Source organism: Poromitra crassiceps (genome assembly GCF_964638095.1).
Source record: "Poromitra crassiceps genome assembly, chromosome: 26".
NCBI lineage: Eukaryota > Metazoa > Chordata > Actinopteri > Beryciformes > Melamphaidae > Poromitra > Poromitra crassiceps.
In genome coordinates, this window is record NC_139640.1 from 993,743 (window position 1) to 1,021,314 (window position 27,572).

General features: G+C 43.4%; 1 protein-coding gene across 1 annotated transcript; it reads right to left on the reverse strand.

Moving 5' to 3' along the window:
- Positions 1–1,403: 1,403 nt before the first annotated feature.
- lpcat3 (lysophosphatidylcholine acyltransferase 3) lies at positions 1,404–25,539 on the reverse strand (the record flags this gene model as incomplete). The annotated part of the gene is made up of 13 exons (XM_083661278.1): positions 1,404–2,917; positions 3,428–3,559; positions 3,854–4,009; positions 5,998–6,145; positions 9,660–9,826; positions 11,768–11,854; positions 11,973–12,081; positions 13,699–13,877; positions 15,873–15,910; positions 16,952–17,045; positions 19,115–19,221; positions 24,219–24,326; positions 25,455–25,539. 12 exons carry the CDS (start codon positions 25,537–25,539, stop codon positions 3,440–3,442), a joined length of 1,398 nt encoding a protein of 465 aa, XP_083517404.1. The 3' UTR covers positions 1,404–2,917; positions 3,428–3,439.
- Positions 25,540–27,572: the final 2,033 nt, after the last annotated feature.

Sequence of the window (27,572 nt, forward strand, 5' to 3'; positions counted from 1 at the left end):
GATGCATAAGACTGCAAGTACACGGCATCACACCCAAAATAATGGACTGAATTTGGAGCTGCACATCGCAGCAGGAATGAACCAGTAATCCAGTCTGGCTGTTATAATGCAATGAAACAGAATGAAACGCCTGCAGTTTTTGAGAGCCTATACCTATGGAGCATGGCTGTGTGTGGCCTACGTGTATAAGTGCGTGTGTGTGCGTGTGTGTGTGTGTGTGTGTGTGGGGGGGGGGGGGGGGGGGGGGGGGGGGGGCATAATAGGGGGGAGGCAGTTGCTGTTTGTATCATTTGCCCACAATTGAAAAATGATCCCACGGGGGGTTGTCAGTCACATAACAAGCCATGACACTTTATATTGCAGCACTCCCTCCCTGCTGGTAAAGGACAACCTAGAAAAGACTGTGGACCGAGATGAATTAGGGAAACAGCGTAACAGCGTTTACGTTGCAAATGATGTGCGCCTCCTTCAGCGCGCACAGGTTGTTCAGGCTAGGGTTCCACACAGACATGCGTAATGCGACAATAATCAATCGATTTGCAACGGGGATGCTATTGACACACATTAGAAGCTTCGGCTCCACGGATGCCGAGCGATATCCGACCATATAGGATTAAAAGGAGGCGTTAATGTCGCAAGATATGAGCGCTGGTTCAAAGAGAAATGTGACGCTGTAGTCTATTTCACATTACCGTGGTGCGTGTGATGCTGGTGATGCTGCTTCTGGTACCCAGCGCTACCCTCGCAGCATCCGCCTGCCTCTCTCTCGCTCACGACCCTGCCGCTCTGCTGGCTATCTATCCCCCGTTAGATAAAAACAAGAGACCAAACCTGCTGTTCTTCTTCTGATGATGATGCTGCTCCAAATGCCAGAACGTTACATTGACGTTAGATTGGGATATTATGAGCGGAAGATGCCCTTCTTGTTTTCGGCTGTGAATGGAGGGGAGAGAGAGAGAAAAAGACGCTGGGAATATAACACTCTGGTCCCCTCCCTCTCGGCGTTTCTTAACCCGCCCACACTGCGTCCTTCTCTCCCTCTCCTCTCTCCTCCGGCCCCCACCTGCCAGATTGCTGCTCTGGCTTTTTCCTGTATTGAATCACAGACTCAGAGTGACTCAGACCCCCGACACAGCACTTCATCTAATCACGCTTATTTTCAATCTGTGCCCGTTTGACAACTGACAAGACTTCACTGCCCACCCCTCTCCCCCCCAGCGCCCGCATCTACTATAATAACCAGACTGCAAAATGACGTCATAACGCCTTTTTTCGCCCTGTGCACCTGTCAGATATGAAAAAAGCATGGGGATGGGAGGAGACCAAGCACACACACAGACGCACCGATGACACCATAATAACAATCACAAGCTGAGACACCCTTGGTTTTTGAAATCCAGCATTTTAATGAACATTACAAAAACTTATTTAAAATTACTTTTTTTCCCCGTTTTCTTTTGTACATTTGGTAGGAATAAGGCAAAAAGTAGTCTCTTGAAATTATTCACATCAATTTATAATCACCATGTTCATGTATAAATAGGCTATTACTAAAATCTGGGCTGTTGCTACAGTTGAGGTGCTGTCCTCCACACGTCTGCGTTCCCATCAGATCAGATCAGACCATCCAGCTCAAAACTGAAGCATTTTCCCACAGTGGAAAATGGGATGTAGCTAATTCCACACTTTTCAACCACTTACCAAGTTGCTGTTAAAAAACATGAAGGAACAGACCGTGGGTATCCGTAATGAATTAGTGAAAATCACTCAATACAAAAGTGTTTTTTCCTCTCGGTTCCTTTTTCAGTTTTGCTTCCAGTTCAAATCGAGGCAATTCCTCAATTCCAAAAACAGCTCCTGCCCCGTGTGTGTGGAGATCTGGAAGGGTGGGGATAAGCGATAAACTGTGGTGAATGTATGGCCTGGTGGAGTGCAAAGAGAGAGGATGATGTCCATACCTCCAGATCTATAAAGTCAGGGCTTAGGGCTGGGTTTGAATCAAGGCAGACAGAAGATGAGCATGAGCGAGAGATAGGGGTATGGATGGATGGATGGATGAATGAATGGCAGGAGAAGTTATACAAAATGATTAAGAGGACTAATCGGAGAACAATGCAAATCCTTTCATGAATTCTTATCCAAAGCTACAAAATTTCTTTTTTCATAAAACCTCCTAAAATTCTATAAAATCAACTCTTTCATCACAAAAAGAAATGCTTCAATCAACTTAAAACCAGAGGAAATGCAAAAACATTCATTGATAATACAAGGCCATTTTGAGTTGAGTGTTAGTGTACAGTGTGATTTACAGTGCTTCTTCGTACAAGCAGCCACTTTCCACAAATGACCGCCCCCAAATATGATCATACCTGTCCGGAGCAGCAGTCTCTTTTTTCCAACAACGCTGTATGCATGTTGAATTATTACATTTGAAAGTGCCAAATACATTTGTTGCTGTGCCTAAACCTTGGTCCTGTCTCCTGTGAAGGCTCACTGCTAGATGCGGGGGCTCGAAGTGAGACGGAAAAACAGAACAAAATATACCCGAGCCAGTGGCCGACTCTGAACCCGTGCTTGGTGAGTGCAATTCTGTGTAGACAATACTTAAGTCTCGAGTTCGGCTTAGTCACACGTCTTGTCCCACAAAAAAGAAAAAAAAAACGAGACAGGAAATCACCCCTGATTGGCTCACAATTACCCCATGTGGCACAATGGTCATTTCCTGTAAACATTTCTGAAAATGTTTTGAAAAAACACCCATCCCATTTAAAACACAAAAATATATAGAAAGATTTTTTTTTTTTTACATGGACATATAATATATATTACTAAAGGCCTTAAAATATTTTCCGATCTGTTCCGTAAAAGTCACAGTTCCCTTCAGTTGCATCCTGGGTGGATATTCAGCCACAGCCACCTGGGGAGGAAACAGAGATTTAAAACATATCACTTAAAAGGAACACTCTGCCCATTTTCAACCGGCTTTGTATCATTAGAACATCAGTAGTATATCAGAAAACTGTAAACTGTTTTGAAGTCTGTCATTTAATTTGACAGTTATTGAGTGTTAAAGTGTGGACCACTAACTCAAATTAATAACTCATTAACTCAAATCAACTCTCAATAACTGTCAAACTAGATGAATGATGAATAGTTTGACAGTTATTGAGAGTTGATTTGAGTTAATGGGTTATTAATTTGAGTTAGTGTGGACCAGTGATGTCACTGGTCCACACTAACACTCAACTGTCAAATTAAATGACAGACTTCAAAACAGTTTACAGTTTTCTGATATACTACTGATGTTCTAATGATACAAAGCTGGTTGAAAATGGGCGGAGTGTTCCTTTAATCTCTCGCTTCGATAACATTGTCAACTGGTTTTGCTCATTTTCATGCGACTGACTGAGACGTAACACTCATTTACCATGTAAAGTTCTTAGTCCTGCTTCAGCTCACTCCGTTCTTTCTTAGGCACCAGCACCTTACGGAGGTATGGGATGATTAAAAAGGCTGCCAGGAAGAATAAGTGACCACAGAAATAGATGGACGAATATACCTGGAAGACAGAGGTGACAGAAAAGGAGAACATTGTTAGATGTTGTCTTGTCTATTCAATTCTAAAAGACAGCGAAAGACAGAGTTCAAACTAAATTATTATTTTAATTGGAGGTAACACGGGGGTTGGTAGGCCTCATTCAGTGTTAGACATTTTATTTACTCATGCAGCCAGAGGGGCTGCATGAGTAATAACTTTGTAATGCAACAATACAGTGAGACTGGCAGCAAGAATAGTGAGTTAGCTATAACAAACACCCAACTGACCCATGCGGGTCCATAAATGCTGAATTACCTTGAGCCATTTGTCATAGGTGAAGAGGCAGAATGGCACCAGGGGGTAGCCCATGAAGAGCCAATGGACAAACTGCTGCACTAAATAGATGAGGGGGTAGAGCGGACTGTTGGCCAGCTTGGTCAGCAAGGGACTGTCCTTCACTAGAGCCTGGGCCTGTCACACACAAACACAATACACCAATGGTTATAGTGATTAGAGGAACAGAGGAATGGTTACATAATAATAAACAGATTCCTAATTGGAAATGTTGTCAATATTTAAATTACAAATACATTCAGCAGTGAGGTGCATTTTAACAATTGTATTAAGTAATAAGATGTTACTCTGAGAGGTTTTCTCTCGTTTAAAATTGAACCACGGATTGTCTACACGCCCACTCACTCGCTCTGGGCATTAAACTGTAGTTTTCAAACATACGCTGCTCTGCGAGCAACACGGACATAGTATAGATAATTGTATAGATTAATAATAAAATAATCAATCAATCATCATAGGGGCTTGGGTGGTTAAGATCCACAACAGACAATTGTACTCCATCCGAGTAACATCTGGATATCTTCAGAAGTTCACTGCATGTCTGATAAGGGCTATAGTAACCCCAGCTTTTTTTCTTTTTATTAATTAGCTATTGGCCACTGTTTAAGTGTCTATCCTTGCTCCAGGGACTAACTATCTATAGCAAACCTGGGCAACTGGCGGCCCGTGGGCCGCAATCGGTCCACGGGCTGTTGTAGTACTGTTTACTACATCAGTAGTAAACAGTTAACTACTGTTTACTGTTTATTACTGTTCAAAAGAGAGGCCTTTTGGATCTCCACTCTAGACAGTCAACAGGGGGTTAAATTAATCTTTTGATATTAGACCTTTTTTATAACTTGTTTTTTTTTGTGTTTTGTACTGCATATTTCTCCTCGCCTGGTCTTTCAGTAGCTACAGTCTGTTCTACAGGTAGTTTGTCTTTAATCCCCCCCCCCCCCCCTCCCCTTCCTGGATTTGTTGTTTTTTACTCGCGAGTGGGGTAAAACCGCTCATATATCTCATGGGCTGACTCACCAAAAGACGGTGCTGCGGCTCTAAACTACAGGTTTGGGGGTTCTAGAGCAGAACACAAGACGTCTGCTCAGATGTGCGTTTACTGCGGTGGTTAAATCCCCGATCGTGTCTGCCTGGGCTGGGCTATCAGCTAAATTCTAACTTTGCTGAATGGATAGAACGGGGGAATTTACCCCACCCTGACCCCGCCCCCAGGCTAACCCAGCGTCTATTGTGGGCGTTCCTAGAGCCTGTATGGGCGTTCCCAGACATGCGGACTGTCTCTATTGGGCTCTCCCTGTTTACAGGCCTGTGACCTGAGTGTTGCCCAGGTCCTGAGTAACCCCCTCTTGTGGGGAATGACACACTACCAGCTTTTAAATTTGTACTTTTTCTAGAGGGCCTATTTTTTCTTCCCCTCTCTCTCCGTTATTATGCGTGTATACATTTATATGTATATATGTATGCATATTTATTTATATATGTATGTATATATATACAGTATTTATTCTTACATTGATGTACTCAATTATGCATACAGTATGTATGTTTTGGGATTGCATTTACTCAATTACTTGTTGTGGTCAGTTTTTTGCAGTGAAGTGGACACTCTGTACTTTCGTTTCATAGACTCATGTTTATTGCTCTTGATTATGATCCTTGATTGGCTTCAGTGTTTTCTCTCCACCAATCGGATTGAACCATGTAATGTATAAGAGTGTCCCTCGCACTTCCTGCTTCCATTCTGATGAAGTTCTGTTTGAACCAAACGTTAATAAAGTGACCGGGAGCATCCTAATTCCAGTGTGCAGACCTTATTTTATTTTTTACAAGACTGAATAATGACATCACAACTGTTAATTTAAAGATGAGTTATTCCTCCTTCTAAACCTGCCTTCAAATGCCCCAAATTTTTCGCGCCGGCGCCGTTCGGCCCCCAGCAAAATCTGGCCTGGTGAGGAAATTTTTTTGTGGCCCTCTCTATCATCAAAGTTGCCCATCCCTGGGTTACGGCATGACAATATTTGTTCGGCCCTCGGCAAAATCTGGGTTTCTCATGTGGACCACCCCCATGAAAAATAATCGCCCACCCCTGATCTATAGTATACCTGTCTCTCTACGTGGACAATGATGAACTCCATGGAGAAGCAGATGAAGTAGCCGGAGTGAAGGCCGTGCCAGATGGTCAGGAAGAACAGCGCGGCCGCCTGAGAGAGCTTCTTATTGCCCAGGAACTTCAACCGCTTGAACACGTGCCTACAAAGCCAACCAAGAGTTAGACACGACTTCTTTTGACCATGAAGTAGGCCAGTCAGGCTACAAATGACTCATGGATTCTGCTTCACTGTTTGCGTGACAACTTAGCAACTAGCACTCCCTTTTAGCTGTAAGGTATTGTTGCATAGCAACTGAGATTATATTGAAAATGTCAACAAATTCACATCCCCGACAGGCGTGTTCATCAATTCAACGGTGGCATATTCCACAATATTATAATACCTTTGACAAGAGCACTCGCATCATGTTAAATATCTCCAAAGGAGTATCCCCCCCCCCCCCCCACAGGGAAAAACACAACAAAAAAACAAATTAGAAGGAAGTACATGAAGTAGTTTAACCCATTGATACCTGATGCAGCATTTGCGTGTACATCCCTCATTTGTGTGCGTATCCCTTTAAGACCGCGAACCGCGCTAACGCGGTCTTAAAGGGATACACACACAAATGCTGCATCAGGTATCAATGGGTTAAGTACATTGCTCTCCTCACACCAACTGGTCAAGCCTCTCTCCTACACACTGGTTTCAACCTTATGCTGCATGAATGGACACTTCAAACAGGAGAAGGACCAGTCTGAAACACTTGTATATTTTAAATCATACCTACTCCTACTTCTGTAACTGCACCAGGATGTTTGTTCCAGAAGATCCTCGTTACGAACGATGTCAATCTTAGGCCACGTTTACACTACAGGTCTTGATGCCCAGATCCGACTTTGTGCCTAGATCTGATCTTTTGGCCTTCTGCTGCTTACATCCACCCATATCTGATACCTGTGTGTTTACACTGGCTTCACTTGAAACAATCCACATGCGTACAATGAGGAATAAACTCATTATTGATTAGCACAGACTAGACAATGTAGCACAAGTCGCTACAGGAAAATTATAGAAATATTATACTGTAGATATTATAGGGGAACCACAGAACAAATACGCTTCCTATAAACTCACTCTCGAGCACCATTGACTCACCAAGTCCAGAAATATGAAGTGAATATTAAATCATCATGCTGATATTACAAAGAGCTACATGGTAAACTGTCTGTTTCGAACACTAGATAAGCCGAAACCGCCTTTAGCTGGAATATTTTACACAAGGGGGTTCCTTATGAAGCAGAAAGCAAAATAAATAGCCTATCCAATAGAATGACATAACATAGCGAAAGTACAATAGATTATTAATTAATAATTAATTCAAGATGTGTTATTTGGAGACCGTTGGGAGTTTTAAAATAGCGCTGTGTTTGGATACAGAATCATCTGTGCTTTTGGAGATGACTGCTGAATTTCAGGAGGCATTTTGAACAAAATTGGACTTTTGGCGTTTTGAATAAAGCCTTCATATGGTCGGGAAAGGAGCGAGACACACTGCAGTCAGCCAAACAGCTGAGTACAGCCTGTGGAAATGCGCGAGGACGCACACACGCGGCATTTTAAATCACGTGCGACTCGCAACGATACCCAATGTCCGATCTGTCCGCTTAGATGACAGTTGCTTTGGCAGATGTCTGATTAATTTGTGATTTATTTCCATATATGATTTGAGGCCTGAATCGGACCTGACGATATCCAAATCCATGTGCTATTTTCCTGCTTACACGTTCATAACACATATTGGATCTGTGTCACGTGAGCAAAATAAATCAGAATTGGGTCTCTTGTACCAGACAGTCTACTGTATATGCACACTTACATAGCATTACCTGATCCAGGTTCAATCCTGTGCAATTGGAAAGTTCATTAGTAAACTGCTTGAATGTGCACTGAGGCAATAATAACTCAGTCGTAATGCATACATGATTATTAATATTTAATACACAGACCTGTTTAGCAATGAGAGCATGTTAAGTGCCACTTCTGTACTGTATATACCAGGGGTTTTCAAAGTCTGAGACTATGGGCCTCCCCTCAAGACAAAGCTTGGAAAAAGGTGCCTCCCCTTCAAGTTTACTTGCTTAGTTTCACTCAATTCTTGGAAGCCGCTATACAAAAATAAATAATCTCCAAAACTACTGCATCTCTGAACCATCTCTTTAACCAAAGCACGCACATTTAGACTATTCTATGTGATTTGAATGATAACTTTTGATAGCCAATGTAATAACTAATGTAAAATAAATAAATAAATAAATAAATAAATAAATAAATAAATAAATAAATAAATAAATAAATAAATAAATAAATAAATAAATAAACAAACAAACAAACAAATCAATAAACAAATCACTTCCATTCATGCAGCCTCCCCTGAAACTGTTTGGAGCCCCCCTGGGGGCGAGAAAGCTGTGAAAGGGCCAGTTGATAGCTCTATTAGTTATCATTTGACAAAACCTCCACATTGCTACAGTCTAGCAACTTCTACTGTGATTCTGCAGCTTGAGGTAACGTGCTCAGTCAACTAAAATGGACCAAATAAATTGGGTGTGTTCAATAAAAAAAAATAGCTTGTCGTGCACGTCTTCAAATGCTGTCATGTTCTGGAAATGTCATGCATGATACCCGAAAGCCCCCCATTCCCCCCCCCCCAATGCCCACTGATCAATCCAGCTCTGCAACGATAGATTGGATACTTTTACATAGTCATTTTACATGGACATTTTACATGGACACAATCCCCCTCCCCCATTATACATCACTTAAAGGGACACTCCGCCGATTTTCAACCAGCTTTGTATCAGTAGAACATCAGTAGTATATCAGAAAACTGGAAACAGGTTTGAAGTCGTTCATTTAGTTTGACAGTTATTGAGAGTTGATTTAAGTTGTGGACCAGTAATGTTATTCATGCACAAATGACATCACCGGTCCACAACTTTACTCAAATCAACTCTCAATAACTGTCAACTTGAATGACAGACTTCAAACCTGTTTACAGTTTTCTGATATACTACTGATGTTCTAATGATACAAAGCTGGTTGAAAATGGGCGGAGTGTTCCTTTAAGGACTTACAGGATATTGTACATGGACTTATTACACGGACGTTTATATGGACTCCACTGTCCCTCTAAAGGTCTGTTATTTCGCACTTTATAATTTGAAGATTGTCTTCCTGTCTGCTCCATGTTTTGTATTGCTGCGATCGCTGTGCTGCTGCATAACTGCACCAAGACAAATTCTCCATGGTAACATCATGTTTACTTACTATGGCTATTAAATCATCTTGAATGAGTCCCGCGCTGAAGAACTGTAATTGTCTGGAAAAATACAAACATTTAAGCCCCTCCCAGCCAGGATGTCTGCTCGCTTCGGTTTCCCGTGATAAACAGCTTTTGCCAGGCAATTCTAGCTGGCGTTGAAACAAAGTGTGGAGAACCCTTGGCATGTGACATTACTAATTTATTGTGAAGCATTGCCAAATATGCAAAGTGGTGGACATCTTTTCCCCCGTTTCGCAATCATCAGTCAAGTAGATAGTTAACTTTTACAGCAGCACTCTGGGCACAACAAGCTACGGGAATGGAGAGATCGTTGGGGCGTGACACTGACCTTGCAGCCCAGGCGTTGGTGTTTATATTGAATGCGGAAATTGTTCCAGTGAAGAGTGGCGTCGTTTCAAACAGCCACACCTTCATATTGGCACAGGCGTCCCACTGGTGCTTACCGTCCTGGTCCACGCCGTTGTAGCCTAGTCCAGAGAGTATACATACACCCTCCTGAAACACACACCACACACGTGCCAGATCAACACTTGCCTAAAAGCACACAACAAGAGTAGCCTGGTAAACCAGCCGGGCGGTCACGTGAACTCACATTTTCATTTCGTTCTTCACTTCCGTCTGGCCCCAAGCTTTCACACTAGGGCTGTCAAACGATTAATTTTATTAATCGCGATTAATCTTGCGATTAACTATAGTTAATCGCGATTAATCGCATCTTTGTATCGCATGTTTAAAATGCCATTATTTTGCATTTCAAAGCATTTTTAATGAGATATTAATCATTCTTACCAGTGTGTCGTGATTGGGAATCAAATGAATGCAAATAAATGTACTTTGTGATCTTGAATTTTAGATTTATTTTCAATTCAATAGAAGTGGAATGTAGACACAGGAGGTAACAATGTCTATAAAATATATCTAGAACCGGTACGTCCGGTGGCGGCGCTGTGGAGCAGTCGAAACCCAAAATGACACAGCCGAAGAAGGCTGTGTCTGAGCTAAAAACTTTGGCACTTCCATGTGAATAATGGCTCGGTATTGGAAACTGTGTATTGATAACGTGTATATCGCGTGAAGCCATTGGAGCCGTATGCGATTAACGCGATAAAAAAAAAAAGCGTTATGGTCGGCCCTTGCGTTAACGCTGACAGCCCTATTTCACACACTGTCTGCAGTGGGCGGAAGTTGGGGCGGGTGTACTTGCCTTGACAGACAACTCCTTCAGCCAATCAGCGTTTGATCCGGGTCAAACCAAAATCCACCGAGGAGAACGGCAAAAACAGATTCTCCGCCGAGAAACTGCGCGGTTGCGGCGATACTCCTGTACTTGTTTAATTGTTGTTATTGAGTCTATTTCTGCAATAACTGCACTTTATGACTGTTTAAAGTAGATGGAACGCTGACATTACTCCTCGAGGGAGACAGGGCAAGGAGGCGGCCATTACTGTTTTGCTAGTGGCGTTCCTGATTGGCCGGTCACGATGTCAACTACAAGGCGGGGTCGCTGATTGGCTTGTCCAGCTTTGTAGTTTCTGCTAGGATCCCACCCAGGCCAGACGGGTCTGGTAGAACGAAATGAAATGTGAGTTCGTGTGACCGGTTGGTTTAGCAGGCTAACAACAGAGCACAAGAACCAGATAAACTGGGGCTTTAAGTATTTCTTCACACTGGTCAGGGCGTGACAGCAACAATCTAATCTGCATGTAATGACTCTACTCTCTATACGCAAAAGTATGTAAAAGACTAGTGTGGTTTGCGGTGTTTGCCCTCTCTCATACCCTTTGGGGAGTGCATGCTAGCACGTGGTTGAATGCAAATGAGGCCTACCGTATGTTTCAGGAGGCAAATTGGTAAGCCACTAGTGATTTGCTATTATATTTGTGACTCATTTAGGCCATGTTCAGACTAGGAGGCCAAATCTGATTTGTGAACTTTAGTGACCTATTCATGACTTTATCTAGATTGGTTTTATGAGTCTGGACGCTCCAAGTCTGATTTGTGTCACTTGTCCCAAACCACATATGGAGGTAGTTTCCGATCTGCTTTCGACTGATGTGGCTTCAGTGCGGATGCGCAGATCCACCAAATCTGATTCGTCACGTCACTCGCAACTCGTCATCAAATGCTTCTGCGCAGGAAAACCACGTCACCAACGTACATATTTACTGACGCCCACGTCGTTACCATAGCAACCCATGCAGATAGGCTGTTTAGGTCTGAACACACAGATCCGACTTGAGAATCAGATTTGTGGCAGTGCGGACACACTCCCAAATCAGATTTGGGAAACCAATCAAGATAATGATGATTAATGACTTCATCAGCAAATCAGATTTGCCTGTAATGTGAACATGGCCTTATATGATTTGCTACTCCTTTTAAGCCTTGAAGCAACGCCTTTCTGAACAGAGATGAAAAGATTGAGAGAATACTTACCCCTATAACCCAACAGCTGACATATTTATATAGAATGACTTTAGCCCAAATGAGCAGGAACACACAGCGGTACCAGAATGGCTGAGCCTGTAGACAAGGACACAGTTTTACATTTTTACAATGTGAGGTGTGTGATCATCAAGCTTTACGTTATCTTACACGCAAAATAAACAACGATCATTTACAATGATGTTGTCTTTCTCACCTCGTACTCGTCTGTTAGGAAGTAGCTGTCTGGGTAATATGGACTGAAGATTGCATATATAATCAGGCAGAGGAGACCCAGAGCAAACCTCTTCATAGCAGGAAGAATACTGGAGAGAGACAGGAAAGACAGAGGTGGGGGGTGAGAGCAATTATACAAATATACATTATGGTGATGATGTATATTGTAATACACAGTCTGTATAGAATTGTTGTGTACATTGTATAAATTCTTAGATGCATTGGTTCAACACAAGTTAATATCAAAGCATTGGGTTATTGGGGTAATATTGGAATGTATTATTAGGAATAAGTATTGATAGGGATATGTGGGTGGATTTATGATATTGTGTGTGTATGGTTAAGTTTGTATACGTATGTATGTGTATATATATACATATGTATTAGAGCAGGGCTACCCGGCCCGTCGGACTCGGAACCCGAACCCGGCCCGACTTACGGGCCGGGTTCGGACAGAAACATTGAAGTCGCGTTCGGGCTCGGTCACGTAATCAGTCACTTGTTTTTGCCTTCAAATATATCTATCATCAGCTCCTGAGCTAATTTACTACGTTAATGAAAGCACCTGAAGGCATTGAATGAAACACGCCCAGACATGCACTCTGCTGCTCTGCCCGGAGTCAGCTGCGTGTCGCCTCAGCGCTGGTGTCGCGGACACCGTGCAGTACTTCTTTCAGCGATGTGGGACTGTGTGGGCAGTGCACGGCACGCACAAATTAGGCTGTTTGGTGCTTTGCTTTGTACATTACGTATTAATCATTGACTGCTTTGAATTACGAGGACTGATTTTGGTTTGGGATTATATAGGGCTGTTTATAGGCTGGACAGACTCATTGAATTATGCGCTCGCTGCGCTCCGAGGGGAAAAAAAAAATCAGGGAGGGGGTTCGGGCCGGGCTCGGACAGATTATCAATTGACACCTGTCGGGCCGGGCCGGGCTCGGCTAATAATGTGACGGGCTCGGTCGGGTTCGGTAAGGAAAATTCAGCCCGAGCCCAGCTCTAATATGTATGTATGTATGTATGTATGTGTATACATGTATACATGAGCGTGTGTGGAGGAGCGTGGGAGTTGGGATATGCATATATAGGGATGTATGAATTTGTTTATGAATGATTTGGGGGCAGGACTCGATAAGCCTAGGCTTCTTCCTGCCCCTTTTCAAACAGTTCCCCTTTTGTTATGGTTGAGTTTACGTATTTTCCTTTTGATGAAGTCTATTAGACTGTTATGTTTACTGTTTTTTTCACTTTATGTATTGTTTTAACTGTTTGAAATAAATCGTTTCAATCAATCAATCTATGTGCGGCTTTAGCTCAGGAGGTAGAGCGGGTCGGCCAATGACGCAAGGGTTGGCGGTTCGATCCCCGCTCCCTCCCAGCTGCTGTCGTTGTGTCCTTGGGCAAGACACTTAACCCTCCTTGCCTCGTATGATTGGTATGAATGCAGACATGAATGGTATGATTGGTATGATTGGTATGAATGTAGACATGAATGATGGTGGTTCGGAGGGGCCGTTGAGCGCCAATGTGTGGCTGCCACGCTTCTGAACCACCGGTACGAATGGTGTGAACGAATAATGATTCTGTGTAAGCGCTTTGAGCCTTGGAAAGGCGCTATATAAATCCAATTCATTATTATTATTTATGTGGCTGGGGTTTCAACTCATTTCGCTTTTACATCCGCCCCCCTCTCTCCTCTGTACCTATTGGGGGGTTGTCCACGGCAGTCGGTGAGCTCTCCGGCGACCAGCCGCTGGTAGCTGCGCAGTGTATATTGGGGCCCCACCAGGAAGCCGCCGTAGAAGTAGGAGAATCCGCACACCTCCAGCAGAGAGGGCACAGAGGGCAGTGCGGCCTTCTGCTGCTCCGGATTCAGCTGGGACTGTGGATGTCATACGGGAGGGAAAAGACGGGTTATGGGGGGAACGGTTTACAAACAAACGCAGGGGAAAAGAATGGAAAAATAGGAATGGACAGACACAGCATTTTAAAACGCACGATGAGCTCAAACCCCATTTACACCAGGACAGTTTCTGGAAGAAACGACACAATAGTGTTTCCTTCACACCTTCTCCCCGTTTACATGAGCGCTGTTGATTTTTTAAAACGCCGTAACGTACATGCCAGGTCGCTAGGTGGCAGTGTGATGGTCAACGGGGCGTTGCTCGTCGCACGAGGGGCTCATGCACGAGCCCCAAGCTCTGGGCCGCGGGGGCGCGCGCGCAGGAGCAGCAGCAGTGCTCTGAGCCTCCCATGGCCGAGGCGGGGGCTTTGGCATGGGGGGTGAGAACGGTCTGACATAACGTAGCGTTAACGTTACTTTATTCTCGTCAGAAACAAGTCCGATTTGCATGTTAAAACAAGTTTGCAGCCTAGGAATAACTGGAAAACATTTGATTGATCTATTAACGTCAGAGGAAGCCAGGATTAGTCAAAACGGTATCAGAAATACACAGCACGTCTGCCGTGTGACTTTTCCGGGTGTGCAGGCACGTCAAGAGTTTCTGAAATGAGCCGTCTCAAAGCGATTACATGGAGCGCTCAGCGGGGAGCGTCACCAAGAATTCCACTCTGGAGGGTGGTTTCAAAATGTGTCGTTTTCCTAAGCGCGAATTCGCCGTCGCCTTCTAAAAGGGAAGCACTAACGATAAAATAATTCCCCGTCACCATAGGAAACCGTCCTCGTGTAAAGTGCCCCTCAGTTACCAAGGGTTCGGTTGAAATTCGACCACAATCCAGATTGACCACTTAACTCAATTTGACTGCACTAAATATGACTTAACCGGCTTTTAACTACGGGCTGTAAACAGATTTGTATCTAAGCACTAAAGAGCGACCCCCTGACATGTATCTGAAGCACTTAGGAAGACACTGATAATAGCAGGCTGACAAGGAAAACAAATGTATGGATTTTCTAACATAGATAAAAGAAAATGAAAAGCACGGCCTAAAGAGCGGCTAGAATCATAAATGTACTGAAGCAACATTAAGCAGCTGCCAAAGAGATAGAAAACCATCTAAAAACGAACACAGATAAGCTAGTTGCACTCTACAGGAAAGCAGACGGAGAAGAGACAGCGTGATAAGTCAGTGATTTTCTGGCTGTGGTGGGTGCAAACACAAGCTACCCCCTTCGCTCTCAAGCTGTGTTCACACCGAGATATTTATTTTTCTCTCTGTCGCTCGATTCAACCCTTTGGAATCGCTCTGTCGCTCTGTTTAAATGGCTCATCAACAGGCACAATAATTGACGGACATCTGCGGGCTATAACGTTACGCAATGTCATGATGTTTGTCCACTACGAGCCACCGTAGTTGTTTACAAGCTAAGCCTATCAGCGTGCTCCTAACGCGAGCTCTATACCGGTAGGACAGACTTCACTTCATGTCACCTGTCAGCCTGTCAATCAGCTGTCAATGCGGTTTGTTGCCACACAATAAACCAGCGGTTTGTTCCAAGCCAGTGTGATCCTTGACTCACTCTCACACGGCAATCAGCCTTGAACAGCGAGCGACTGATGCCAGCGTAATTTCGCTCGAGTTGGGATATTTCATCTCGGGCGACGAGCGAATTTCCTCCCTATCTCTCTGTCTCTGTCGCTCGGACGCCCAGCGATTTTTCTCCCGGGCGAATATACGCTCAATCGCTGGTTGGCATTGACTTTGTATGTAAACTCGATGCCAGCGAAAAACTTTAATAAGTCGGTGTGAACGCAGCTTCACAAACACATGACCGAATGAAAAAAAAGGCAAGCTAGAGACCAAGACAAACTAACACGGATACATTGAGCAAAACTACAAAAAAGACCATTCCGAGACGGAATAAAAATACAAATTGACCAGTGACCAAATAGGCAAAATAGATCAATCAACTCACTGGTTCCTTCCCGCCGTCATAGTAATCAAATGACAAACCTGTAATGAGAAAATACAAGTGGTGTCAGAGGCTATGTTAGGGTAACTTAAGATTGTCATGTACCTTATGGCATGCCTCGGCATGCCCTCTAAGCAGTTTAGTAGCATGCGAATACTGTAGTTCACTAGTGAACAGAGGGAGATTGCAACTACAGCAATATATGGCCATGTTCAGACTAGGAGGCCAAATCTGATTTGTGAACTTTAGTGACCTATTAATGATTCTATCCAGATTGGTTTTATGAGTCTGGACGCTCCAAGTCTGATTTGTGTCACTTGTCCCAAATCACATTATGGAGGTCTGGACACACAGATCCGACTTGAACACTTGCCCAAATCAGATTTGTGGCAGTGCGGACACACTCCCAAATCAGATTTGGGAAACCAATCAAGATAATGATGATTAATGACTTTATCAGCAAATCGGATTTGCCTGTAGTGTGAACATGGCCTATGAAAACATGTCAAATGAGAAAGCTTCTGTAGTAACTACTTTGACAAGACAGCAGGTTATATTTATTATATATATTATAATATATATTTATTACCCTTGGCTGTGGTATTTATGATGTACTTGGTTGTCCTTGCTTTTTGAACTGTTTCAGCTCTATAGCCCTGTTTTTATGTTTCCTTTTTATTTACTGTAATTATGTTGACTGTAACTTGGCTTGCAACTGCTGCCTTCTTGGCCAGATCACATTCGCAAAAGAGATCTTGTATCACAAATGTCTTATCTGGTTAAATAAAGGTTAACTTGTATCTTGTTTTATTATATCTATCCTGGGCCCCATTTGTTCTAATTTTTTTTCCTCAACTGTTTATTTTACTGTTTTATCTTTATCCAACTGTTTTATCTTTCTGTAAAGCACTTTGAATGGCATCTTATGTTTGAATTGTGCTATATAAATAAAGTTTATTATTATTATTATTATTATTATTATTATTATTATTATTATTATTATTATTATTATTATTATTAAAAAAAAATATATCCCAAGCAGCAGAATAAGGAGTGGTAATAATGGATTATGGTCAATTTACCAACAAGTTTTAGTGTTAGGACACAATGAGGCATGGTCCATTTGATATCATACTCCTCCGTCGCTGTGTAGTAATATCCCGCTAGCAGATATACCTAGACAAAAAAACAGGAAGAGAGAAGAGAGAGAGGAAGAGGTTGAGTAACAGTAATCATATCTCTCGCATGATCAAATATGACTAAACTAGTATATGATTAGGGTAACTCAAAAAGACAGAAATAATGGGAGGAAAAGCATGAAAACAGAACATTTCCAACAAAAGTTGGAAAAATTGAATTAAATCATTCCTGTTTTAAAACCCTGGTATCATGACGGACTGTATGTCACAGAGCGTAAGCATTACATGTAAACATTACAACATGCTTACAGGCAATGTGTGACCAATCGGACATCCCACATCAACCAATCGGTGCACATGCAGGGCTTAAGCCATTGATACCTGATGCAGCATTTGCATGTATATCCCTCATTTGTGTGTGTATCCCTTTAAGACCGTGGTTCGCGGTCTTAAAGGGATACACACACAAATGCTGCATCAGGTATCAATGGGTTAAGCCACTGCAGTCAAAGTCTAATGGAGCTCAACACTCACGTGACGTTTCCTGCCCCGGAAGAGAGAGTTCCCCATTCATTTTCTCCATATAGACATTTAGGAAAAATCCTAAATGTTTTTTAGTCTGGAACCAAGTCTGGAACCAAGCCCACCTACTGAATTGTGAGTGACCAGAAAACATTTCAGTTGGAGCAAAAACAAAAAATAACAATCCTTTATCCACCTTATTTCTAGCTGCCATGATGTCTGATGGGTGCTTCTTCCGCTTCCGGTGTAATTTTTACACTGTTTTAACTTGACAAAAAAAACATCTATGAGGATTTTACAGCAGAGCCATTCAGCCGTGTCGTTCGGGTGCTGGGATAACGTAATGCATTGTGGGTAGTCGGCTACTGTGGCTAATGCTAACGGCTAGCGTAATAGACTTTACATGGCAGTAAAACGCCACTGAATGACCAAATTGATTTAACTTTTAACCATTTCGAGTAACACTGTTTCCATACGGACCCGCAGCGTTGGTTAGTTGTTTATAACGTGACTATATTTATAACTTTTATAACGAACTCCAGCTTCCGGTTTATATTTCGGGTCTGCAGCCGAGTACAAAGGCTGCAGAAGAAGCCTGCATGACTCATTGTTGCAAGCTGCAACAATGAGTCACGTTAAACCGGACCTTGTTCCCACAATTAGTTTTTACAGTGGGGCATTCAAAAATAAGGTGGATATAACAAAACTCGTTATATAAAGGATTTTTCGACATGTCGCTCTTCCGGGGCTGGAAAACGTCACGCGACTGTTTGAGCTCTGTAGTGGACACCGACCGAAAGGGGACTAAATGCTCTAAAGCAATGGTTCTCAACCGTTCTCGTCTCGGGGCCCACATTTTTCCTTAGTCATTAAGTCGCGACCCAAATTTCAGAGTTTTTTTTATACCACTCAAATTGATTTCACAAAAAATAGTGCAGTAAATACACAATGCCTTCATGCACTGTTAAAAACATGAAATAAACAAAAGTGGAACAAAATACCGTAGCAACAATGGCTAAAACCCCAATAAGGCAGACTGGTGATGCTCAAGTTTCAAGAATCTGAATTATTTCACTAAACAAGTCGAGACAACATTTGGGGGATGTTTGGAATTTTCCCCCCACAGGCATCCGCGACCCACTCAAAACGGCCCCGCGACCCACCTTTGGGTCCCGACCCACCAGTTGAGAAACGCTGTTCTAAAGTGAGCCTGCAGACCCAACAGAGCAGATGGAGAAAAGGGGGCACAGAAACAGGGGGAGACCCTCACAGAAACAGGGGGAGACCCTCACAGAAACAGGGGGAGACCCTCACAGAAACAGGGGGAGACCCTCACAGAAACAGGGGGAGACCCTCACAGAAACAGGGGGAGACCCTCACAGAAACAGGGGGAGACCTTCACAGAAACAGGGGGGAGACCCTCACAGAAACAGGGGGAGACCCTCACAGAAACAGGGGGAGACCCTCACAGAAACAGGGGGAGACCCTCACAGAAACAGGGGGGAGACCCTCACAGAAACAGGGGGGAGACCCTCACAGAAACAGGGGGGAGAACCTCACAGAAACGGGGGGAGACCCTCTCACCATCTGAAAGGTAAAGCTGCTCAGGACAGCCGTTACCGTCCTTCCCATGAGCCGCAGCATCAGGAACTGGACGAGGATGCATACTGCAGAGTGATAGATCTGAGAGCCTGAGAGAGAGAGAGAGAGAGAGAGAGAGAGAGAGATGGAGGGGGTGAGTGCAGTCAGTGCAGTCAAGTGCGTCCTGTAGGACTGGGCAGGACAACAGCATTTCTCCTCCTTAGTTCAGTAGTGACAGAGACAGAGAATGTTCAGTACGGACAGAGACAGAGAATGTTCAGTACTGACAGAGACAGAGAATGTTCAGTACTGACAGAGAATGTTCAGTACTGACAGAGACAGAGAATGTTCAGTACTGACAGAGAATGTTCAGTACTGACAGAGACAGATAATGTTCAGTACTGACAGAGACAGATAATGTTCAGTACGGACAGAGACAGAGAATGTTCAGTACGGACAGAGACAGAGAATGTTCAGTACGGACAGAGACAGAGAATGTTCAGTGCTGACAGAGACAGAGAATGTTCAGTACTGACAGAGACAGAGAATGTTCAGTACGGACAGAGACAGAGAATGTTCAGTACTGACAGAGACAGAGAATGTTCAGTACTGACAGAGACAGAGAATGTTCAGTACTGACAGAGACAGAGAATGTTCAGTACGGACAGAGACAGAGAATGTTCAGTACGGACAGAGACAGAGAATGTTCAGTACGGACAGAGACAGAGAATGTTCAGTACGGACAGAGACAGAGAATGTTCAGTACTGACAGAGAATGTTCAGTACTGACAGAGACAGAGAATGTTCAGTACTGACAGAGACAGAGAATGTCCAGTACTGACAGAGACAGAGAATGTTCAGTACTGACAGAGACAGAGAATGTTCAGTACGGACAGAGACAGAGAATGTTCAGTACGGACAGAGACAGAGAATGTTCAGTACTGACAGAGAATGTTCAGTACTGACAGAGAAAGAGAATGTTCAGTACTGACAGAGACAGAGAATGTCCAGTACTGACAGAGACAGAGAATGTTCAGTACTGACAGAGACAGAGAATGTTCAGTGCGGACAGAGACAGAGAATGTTCAGTGCGGACAGAGACAGAGAATGTTCAGTACTGACAGAGAATGTTCAGTACTGACAGAGAATGTTCAGTACTGACAGAGAATATTCAGTACGGACAGAGACAGAGAATGTTCAGTACTGACAGAGACAGAGAATGTTCAGTACTGACAGAGACAGAGAATGTTCAGTACTGACAGAGAATGTTCAGTACTGACAGAGAATATTCAGTACGGACAGAGACAGAGAATGTTCAGTACTGACAGAGACAGAGAATGTTCAGTACTGACAGAGACAGAGAATGTTCAGTACTGACAGAGACAGAGAATGTTCAGTACTGACAGAGACAGAGAATGTTCAGTACTGACAGAGACAGAGAATGTTCAGTACGGACAGAGACAGAGAATGTTCAGTACTGACAGAGACAGAGAATGTTCAGTACTGACAGAGACAGAGAATGTTCAGTACTGACAGAGACAGAGAATGTTCAGTACTGACAGAGACAGAGAATGTTCAGTACTGACAGAGACAGATAATGTTCAGTACTGACAGAGACAGAGAATGTTCAGTACGGACAGAGACAGAGAATGTTCAGTGCTGACAGAGACAGAGAATGTTCAGTACGGACAGAGACAGAGAATGTTCAGTACTGACAGAGAATGTTCAGTACGGACAGAGACAGAGAATGTTCAGTACTGACAGAGACAGAGAATGTTCAGTACTGACAGAGAATGTTCAGTACGGACAGAGACAGAGAATGTTCAGTACTGACAGAGAATGTTCAGTACTGACAGAGACAGAGAATGTTCAGTACTGACAGAGACAGAGAATGTTCAGTACGGACAGAGACAGACAGAGAATGTTCAGTACTGACAGAGACAGAGAATGTTCAATACTGACAGAGATAGGGCTGGGCAATATAATCGATACGGCAGTATATCGCAATATTTTATTTCCCGATACTGTATCGATACTTGGACGCCAAGTATCGATATAAATAAAATAAAAAAATGTGCAGGCCATGCCATGCCAGGCTAGCCTGACTCCGCCAGATGGGGGCGGCATTGTTCCACAAATTCGCTTGTGAAACAAAAATGTGAACCAACTTACATCCATCTGGCAGCGTCCGGTTAATGCCAGGCCTCTGCATCTGCTGATTCCCACCCCTAATCGATACTGTATCGATATTTCCCATATCGATGCGTTCAGTAACACTCAACACTCGGTAGTTTTGACTAAATTTGTCCACTAACTTATCAGTATAAAGTGATGTACATATTATTACACTACCTGGGTGGTACACAGTGTGCTGTATCTTTAGCTCTATTATTTAATTTGGAGTAAATTGTCTAGAGTATTGCAATATATCGCAATATGTATTGTATCGCAATGTATCGTGATACAATCGTATCGCGACCCATGTATCGTGATACGTATCGTATCGTGAGGTCCTTGCCAATACCCAGCCCTAGACAGAGACAGACAATGTTCAGGACTGACAGAGACAGAGCCTAGACAGCAAGACAAAGACATGACACACGGAATGGAAGAGACTAGAGAGTATTTCTAAAGAGAGCGAGAAAGTAACAGACCTGCTGTAAAATCCAAGTGCAGCCACAACAGAATCAAGAAACAAGAGATCAGTGTTACTGTTAGCACACCGTGTTTACTACTCAGCATACCGCCCTCATCCATAGAGACAGTCCGCATGTCTGGGAACGCCCATACAGCCTCTAAGAACGCCCACAATAGACGCTGGGTTAGGCCTGGGGGGCGGGGTCAGGGTGGGGTAAATTCCCCCGTTCTATCCATTCAGCAAAGTTAGAATTTAGCCGATAACCCAGCCCAGGCAGACACGATCGGGGATTTAACCACCGCAGTAAACGCACATCTGAGCAGACGTCTTGTGTTCTGCTCTAGAACCCCCAAACCTGTAGTTTAGAGCCGCAGCACCGTCTTTTGGTGAGTCAGCCCTTGAGATATATCGGCGGTTTTACCCCACTCGCGCGCCAGCCGTTTAACATTTTGTGGGGGTTCCCGGACATGCAGACTGTCTCTATGTAAGAGAGAAGCTCCATTCATTCATCCATCCCATCTACGATTGCATTGCTTACCATTGGCTGTTTGTCGCATTGCCAATTTATGTTAAGAAATAAACGTATGTTTATTCTACTGTTGCATTAATTGCGCAATAAGTTGCTCTGGATAGGAGTGCTGGCTAATCTATGGTCACTGCAGAGTGCCCGGTGTTTGCTGTGTTCACCGCGGTGTCCGCAGGGAGTACAGAATCAGCTGTCAGTTTGTCAGTTGGCATGATAGAGAATACTTCCCTAGTAACCAAATAACATAGCAACCATTAGCCAATAGCCTCGGAACTTACTGCGGCGTTTGCAGAGGCCTCCCCATTTTTTGAGAGGAGCGCGTCCGCTCAGTGCGGGACCCTCCGCAGCAGACCCCCTGCGGAGCTCCGCACTCGTCGCACAGACCCCCCCCCCCCTGCACTGCGAACACCGGACCGGACACAGCGCAGTAACTATCAATTAACCTTTTAAATGACTCAAAAGTAACATTTACATGTACCGTAAATCTCCATTGGTCAAACCTGCTCTACCATTTCTGCAATGTATTCAGTTACAGAAAACTTAAGTGAACAATAGGTTATTGTCCATCCACATTACTGGGGGACAGACCTAAGTAGGACTACAACTAGACATCCCTAGGCTAATCAGTTCCAATCCAAATGTGGCAAAAGTGCTTTATATTTGCATGTAATATTGCACATTTGGCTCAAAGGACACATTTGGCTCAAAGGACACATTTGGCTTTAAAAACTCAAATATGCAGTCTCCTGATGTGGACGTCAGCCCACAGACCCCGAATTGAATGCAGCCTTGCAAGCCAGACGAGTCTCGCGAGTTGGCTTGCATGGCTAGTCTGGCATTGTTTCTTACTGGCTGGCTGCACTATTACTGAACATGTTACTGGGTCATAAAAACTGTTTGCAAAAAATAACTGACTTTGCTCAAACCTTTAACTCGGGCTTCAACCCACAACGCCTAATGCACGTGCAAATAACACTCCGTAGGTTCACTGGCTTTCCCCATTGCACAAAGTTAAGAAACTGATTTGGGTGAAAATATCATTTGAGTGTTGAGTTACCTTCAACTCATTTAGCTAAATCTTGAAGGTAAATGACACCTTTACAGAGCTTTTTCTCCTCTATGCTAGCTGGACCTACCTAGCGGGTTGTTCAGTGACATAGCGTTCTCCTCTATGCTAGCTGGACCTACCCAGCGGGTTGTTCAGGGACATAGCGGACGGTTTGTAATTGGATAGATATTTAAAAGTTGATCCAAATCCAAAATCAATCCAAAGCCATAATGCAAAATGAGCAGTGTTCATGTTGTTGCTTCAAGTGCTTGTTTTGTAGCTGAAATTTGACGTACGTTTACTATGTTATGATCAGTAGTGGCCCTCACATAAATCAAACTAACTCATGCAAAATTGCCCTATGAATAATTAATTGCGTTCCTTTATCGCAAAAGAACTGGGATGTGGAGGCTAATGACGAGGCTATGACGTCACATCCGTTTTGTTAGCGTTTTGCAGCCATTTGCAGAAAACTTGAGCTGGGAAGTTCACTGTTCACTGGTCAGATCCACTCGCTAGCCAGGCTAGCCATTGTTAGCAATAACAGTTGATAACAAGGCATTTCGTGGCATTTTGCGCATACAAACACTGCAGCCTCATGTCCACACAGATAGAAGTTATGCCGTGCTGTGTGTACAGCTGATTTAATGAGACACAAACAAAACAGAAGTGCTAAACAACATCACTACGATTATAACTACTGTTGTTGCGCGGCGCAGCCATCTTGGATCTTTTAGGTCGGGGCTGCTGAGGCTCCTACGAGTTTGGAATGGGAAATACCAGCTCTGGTGACGTCACCGTCCCAGCTCATGACCTTTGAACCGTAAGATTACCGGTTCCCAGTTATAAAGGAATGCACGAACAGCCCCCCCCTTTTTCTCCCTCTTCATCTCACCAAAGTTGAACGCTGCTAGAGCCAGTCCAGTAAAGGTGTTAAACAAGTGAACAACGGTGGCAGGCTGGTGGAAGAAGAACCGTCGGTACACCAGGGCACAGGGGTATCCTGAGGAACAGAGAGGAAAACGGTTACGGCCCGGGGGGGCTACATACATGCATCAACATCAGAAGTGGTTCTGAAAGGCTCTGGGTGTCAACAACCACGACCTTGTGCCAAAGAACTGCAACCTCCAGATAAAGCAGGGGGGCATATCTCAATGTGACAGACACACACCAACACTGCCCCGCTGCTACTATGTACTGTCCTGTACCGTACTGTGTGTGTGTGTGTGTGTGTGTGTGTGCGTGTGTGTGTGCGTGCGTGTGAAGAGCTCAGCAGTGGAAGAACTGGCACAAGCTTTCGTTTTTGACTTTGCTGCCTGCAAGCAATAATGTGGCAACACTAATAGAACTAATGAACAACCAATGAAGCTGTCAATCTCAAAACAGGTTCTGCAAAACTATTTCAATGTAACGATCTGACTGCATAGCGTTGTTTTAGTCCATTAGTGTGAACCAGTGTGACTAGCTAGTCAGGAGGAACAACAGGACTCCTGCATGTCCATGTGTCAGAGCAAAGTTCACAGAGGACAGCAGTCCTCCTCTCCTCCCACCTCCCCCACACACATGCCGACCCTGTAATGTGAACCAACCAGCCTCTCTTTAGTGCGACGTGTTCTTCACAACTTATATCCTCCTAACGTCACTCAACAGCAGAGCAAAAGAGTAAAAAACAGTAATGCTACTCAAAACTCAGTGTGACTGGTCGACTATACTAGGCTCCTACTACAGACGTTATGGTGGCACTATGCGCTAATTTAACCCTAAACAGAATTGGTATGGTGACGAGTATCCACTGTTTTACTGCATGCAACGTTGTCAAATAATCAACTCGCCACTCGGTCGGTCCTGCTATCGGATATGTCATTCATTCGACTAGCTTTCTATAAAAGACTGATTTGAATGCCTGTCATTGATTTAGCAGTAACGTAGTAACGTGAGGTAAAGCTCAGATACAACTCGTTTGCAGCCACTCACTGTGTTAGTAGCTGAGCTAGCGTACGTTAGCGGTGAATGAGTGCTACAGTGATACAGTGCAGCAAGATCAGCTCAGCACAACAGCAATGTCACCGGGGGTGTCACGTTATCTAGCTAACGACGAAGACTGCCAAGTCGTTGCGGAAATCGAACTTACCAATTAAAACGGATAGAAGGAGTCGAACCGCTGGTTCTGGTGAACCTAAAGACTCCGACAATTTCTCCATCCAGGGAGCCGCCATCTTTATTGTCGGCGGAAGTGGCTGTCAGCGATGTGTGGTCTGTAATCTGGGGATTTGTGGTAGACACACGAGTGCCACACACACACACTACTCCCCTATCTGTCCTGCTTGACCCCTCCCCCCTGCTGGACACACACTGAAATCCTTCACCCCAACTCCACCTCTTTCTCTCTACTCTCTCCTCCCTCTTTCTTTATTACTACACTTTTTTCTTTTCCGTTTTCGCAATTTCAAGTCCGCAGGTTGGAGCTAGGCTGACTCATGATCTGTGTGTCTGTAGATTCTGTCATCCAGGTAGTAAACTGTTAAACTGTTAAACATCCATCAATCAATCAATCAATCAATCAACCAACCAACCAATCAATCAATCAATCAATCAATCAATCAATCAATCAATCAATCAATCAATCAGTCTCTGACACAGGGGACAACTGTTGCCAAAAAATAATTCTGAAGGAATGGAAGTCCTCTTCTTCCTCTTCTTCCAACTGTAGTTGATGGACATGGCCGTTATATGGATGGATGGAGAGACTTTAGGTTCATGACGACCAATTCACTTACAAAGTTTTCAACCATTTGGGTAACTTTGTGTCACCAGGCTCTTCTCGGGGAGAAAGAGGCAGAGCCTGGTCTTCGTTTACAAGGGATTTTGTCACTCTGCCTGTTTCCGGCCTAGACAGGAAACAAGCAGCGGAAACAGAATTAAGAAAATCAAACAACAAAACAAAAGATGGACGTACCGAACTAAGTTTTTGGTAACACTTCATAATACTGTAACACAAAAAATGGGTAGTTACTGAGGAACGAGTAAGGAACGAACCATTAGTTCATGAATAGTTAATGATTAGTTAATGAGTAGTTGATAGGTAGTTCCTTAATGGTAGTTACTTAAGAACTGACCATTAGTTACCATGTTAACGAACCAGTAAGTAATGATTACTTCCCTAATTTTTTTTTTTTTTATATGTTTTCATTCACTAGTTCATTAATAGTTAATGGGTAGTTCCTTAAAGATCCTTAATGGTAGTTACTTAAGAACTGACCATTAGTTCCCATGGTAGTTACTAAAGAACTGACCATTAGTTACCATGTTAACGAACCAGTAAGTAATGATTACTTCCCTAAATTTTTTTTTTTTAATATTTCACTAGTTCATGAACAGGTAGTTCCTTAAGAACTGACTATTAGTTACCATGTTCGTGAGCATGACTCCACCAAATACTTACCAGTTGTTCATGAGTACTCATCGTTACTTCATGATTACCTTACCATTACTTACCATGTTAGTGCATCATTACTTCCTGCTTACTTTACCATTAGTTCCCATGTTTGTGCCCCCTCAAGTGAAGCAGTACATCTTCCTGAGTTGTTCCTAAGGAATATACCATTACTTCCTGCTTACTTTACTAGTGAAGACGAATTTATTCAAGTATGCAAATTAAAAAAGTGTAGCTCCTCCCACTTTAGTAAAGTACCCTACCCCACTTAGGAGATCGAGGTACCCCACTAAAACCACGCCCCCGAGGCTCTACGACCTTCAGGGGCGGAGTTACCTTTTTTGGCTCCACCCACCCCCGCCGGAAGCCAGGGAAAGGGGGCGGAGCCTATTTTTTCACATTCGAACTCCTTGGGGGCGTGGCTACAGTTCTAGCCTACTTTGGTTAGGCCACGCCCACCGGAAGTGCGATATGTAAACCCTACCAAAAAAAGTGTTTTTTTTACTAAGTGTTTGAGCCAAGAACTAGTGAAATATTAAAAAAAAAAAAATTTTGGGTAGTAAAATGGGTAGTTACTGAGGAACGAGTAAGGAACGAACCATTAGTTCATGAATAGTTAATGATTAGTTAATGAGTAGTTGATAGGTAGTTCCTTAATGGTAGTTACTTAAGAACTGACCATTAGTTACCATGTTAACGAACCAGTAAGTAATGATTACTTCCCTAAAAAATTTTTTTTTTTAATATTTCACTAGTTCTTGGCTCAAACACTTAGTAAAAAAAACACTTTTTTTGGTAGGGTTTACATATCGCACT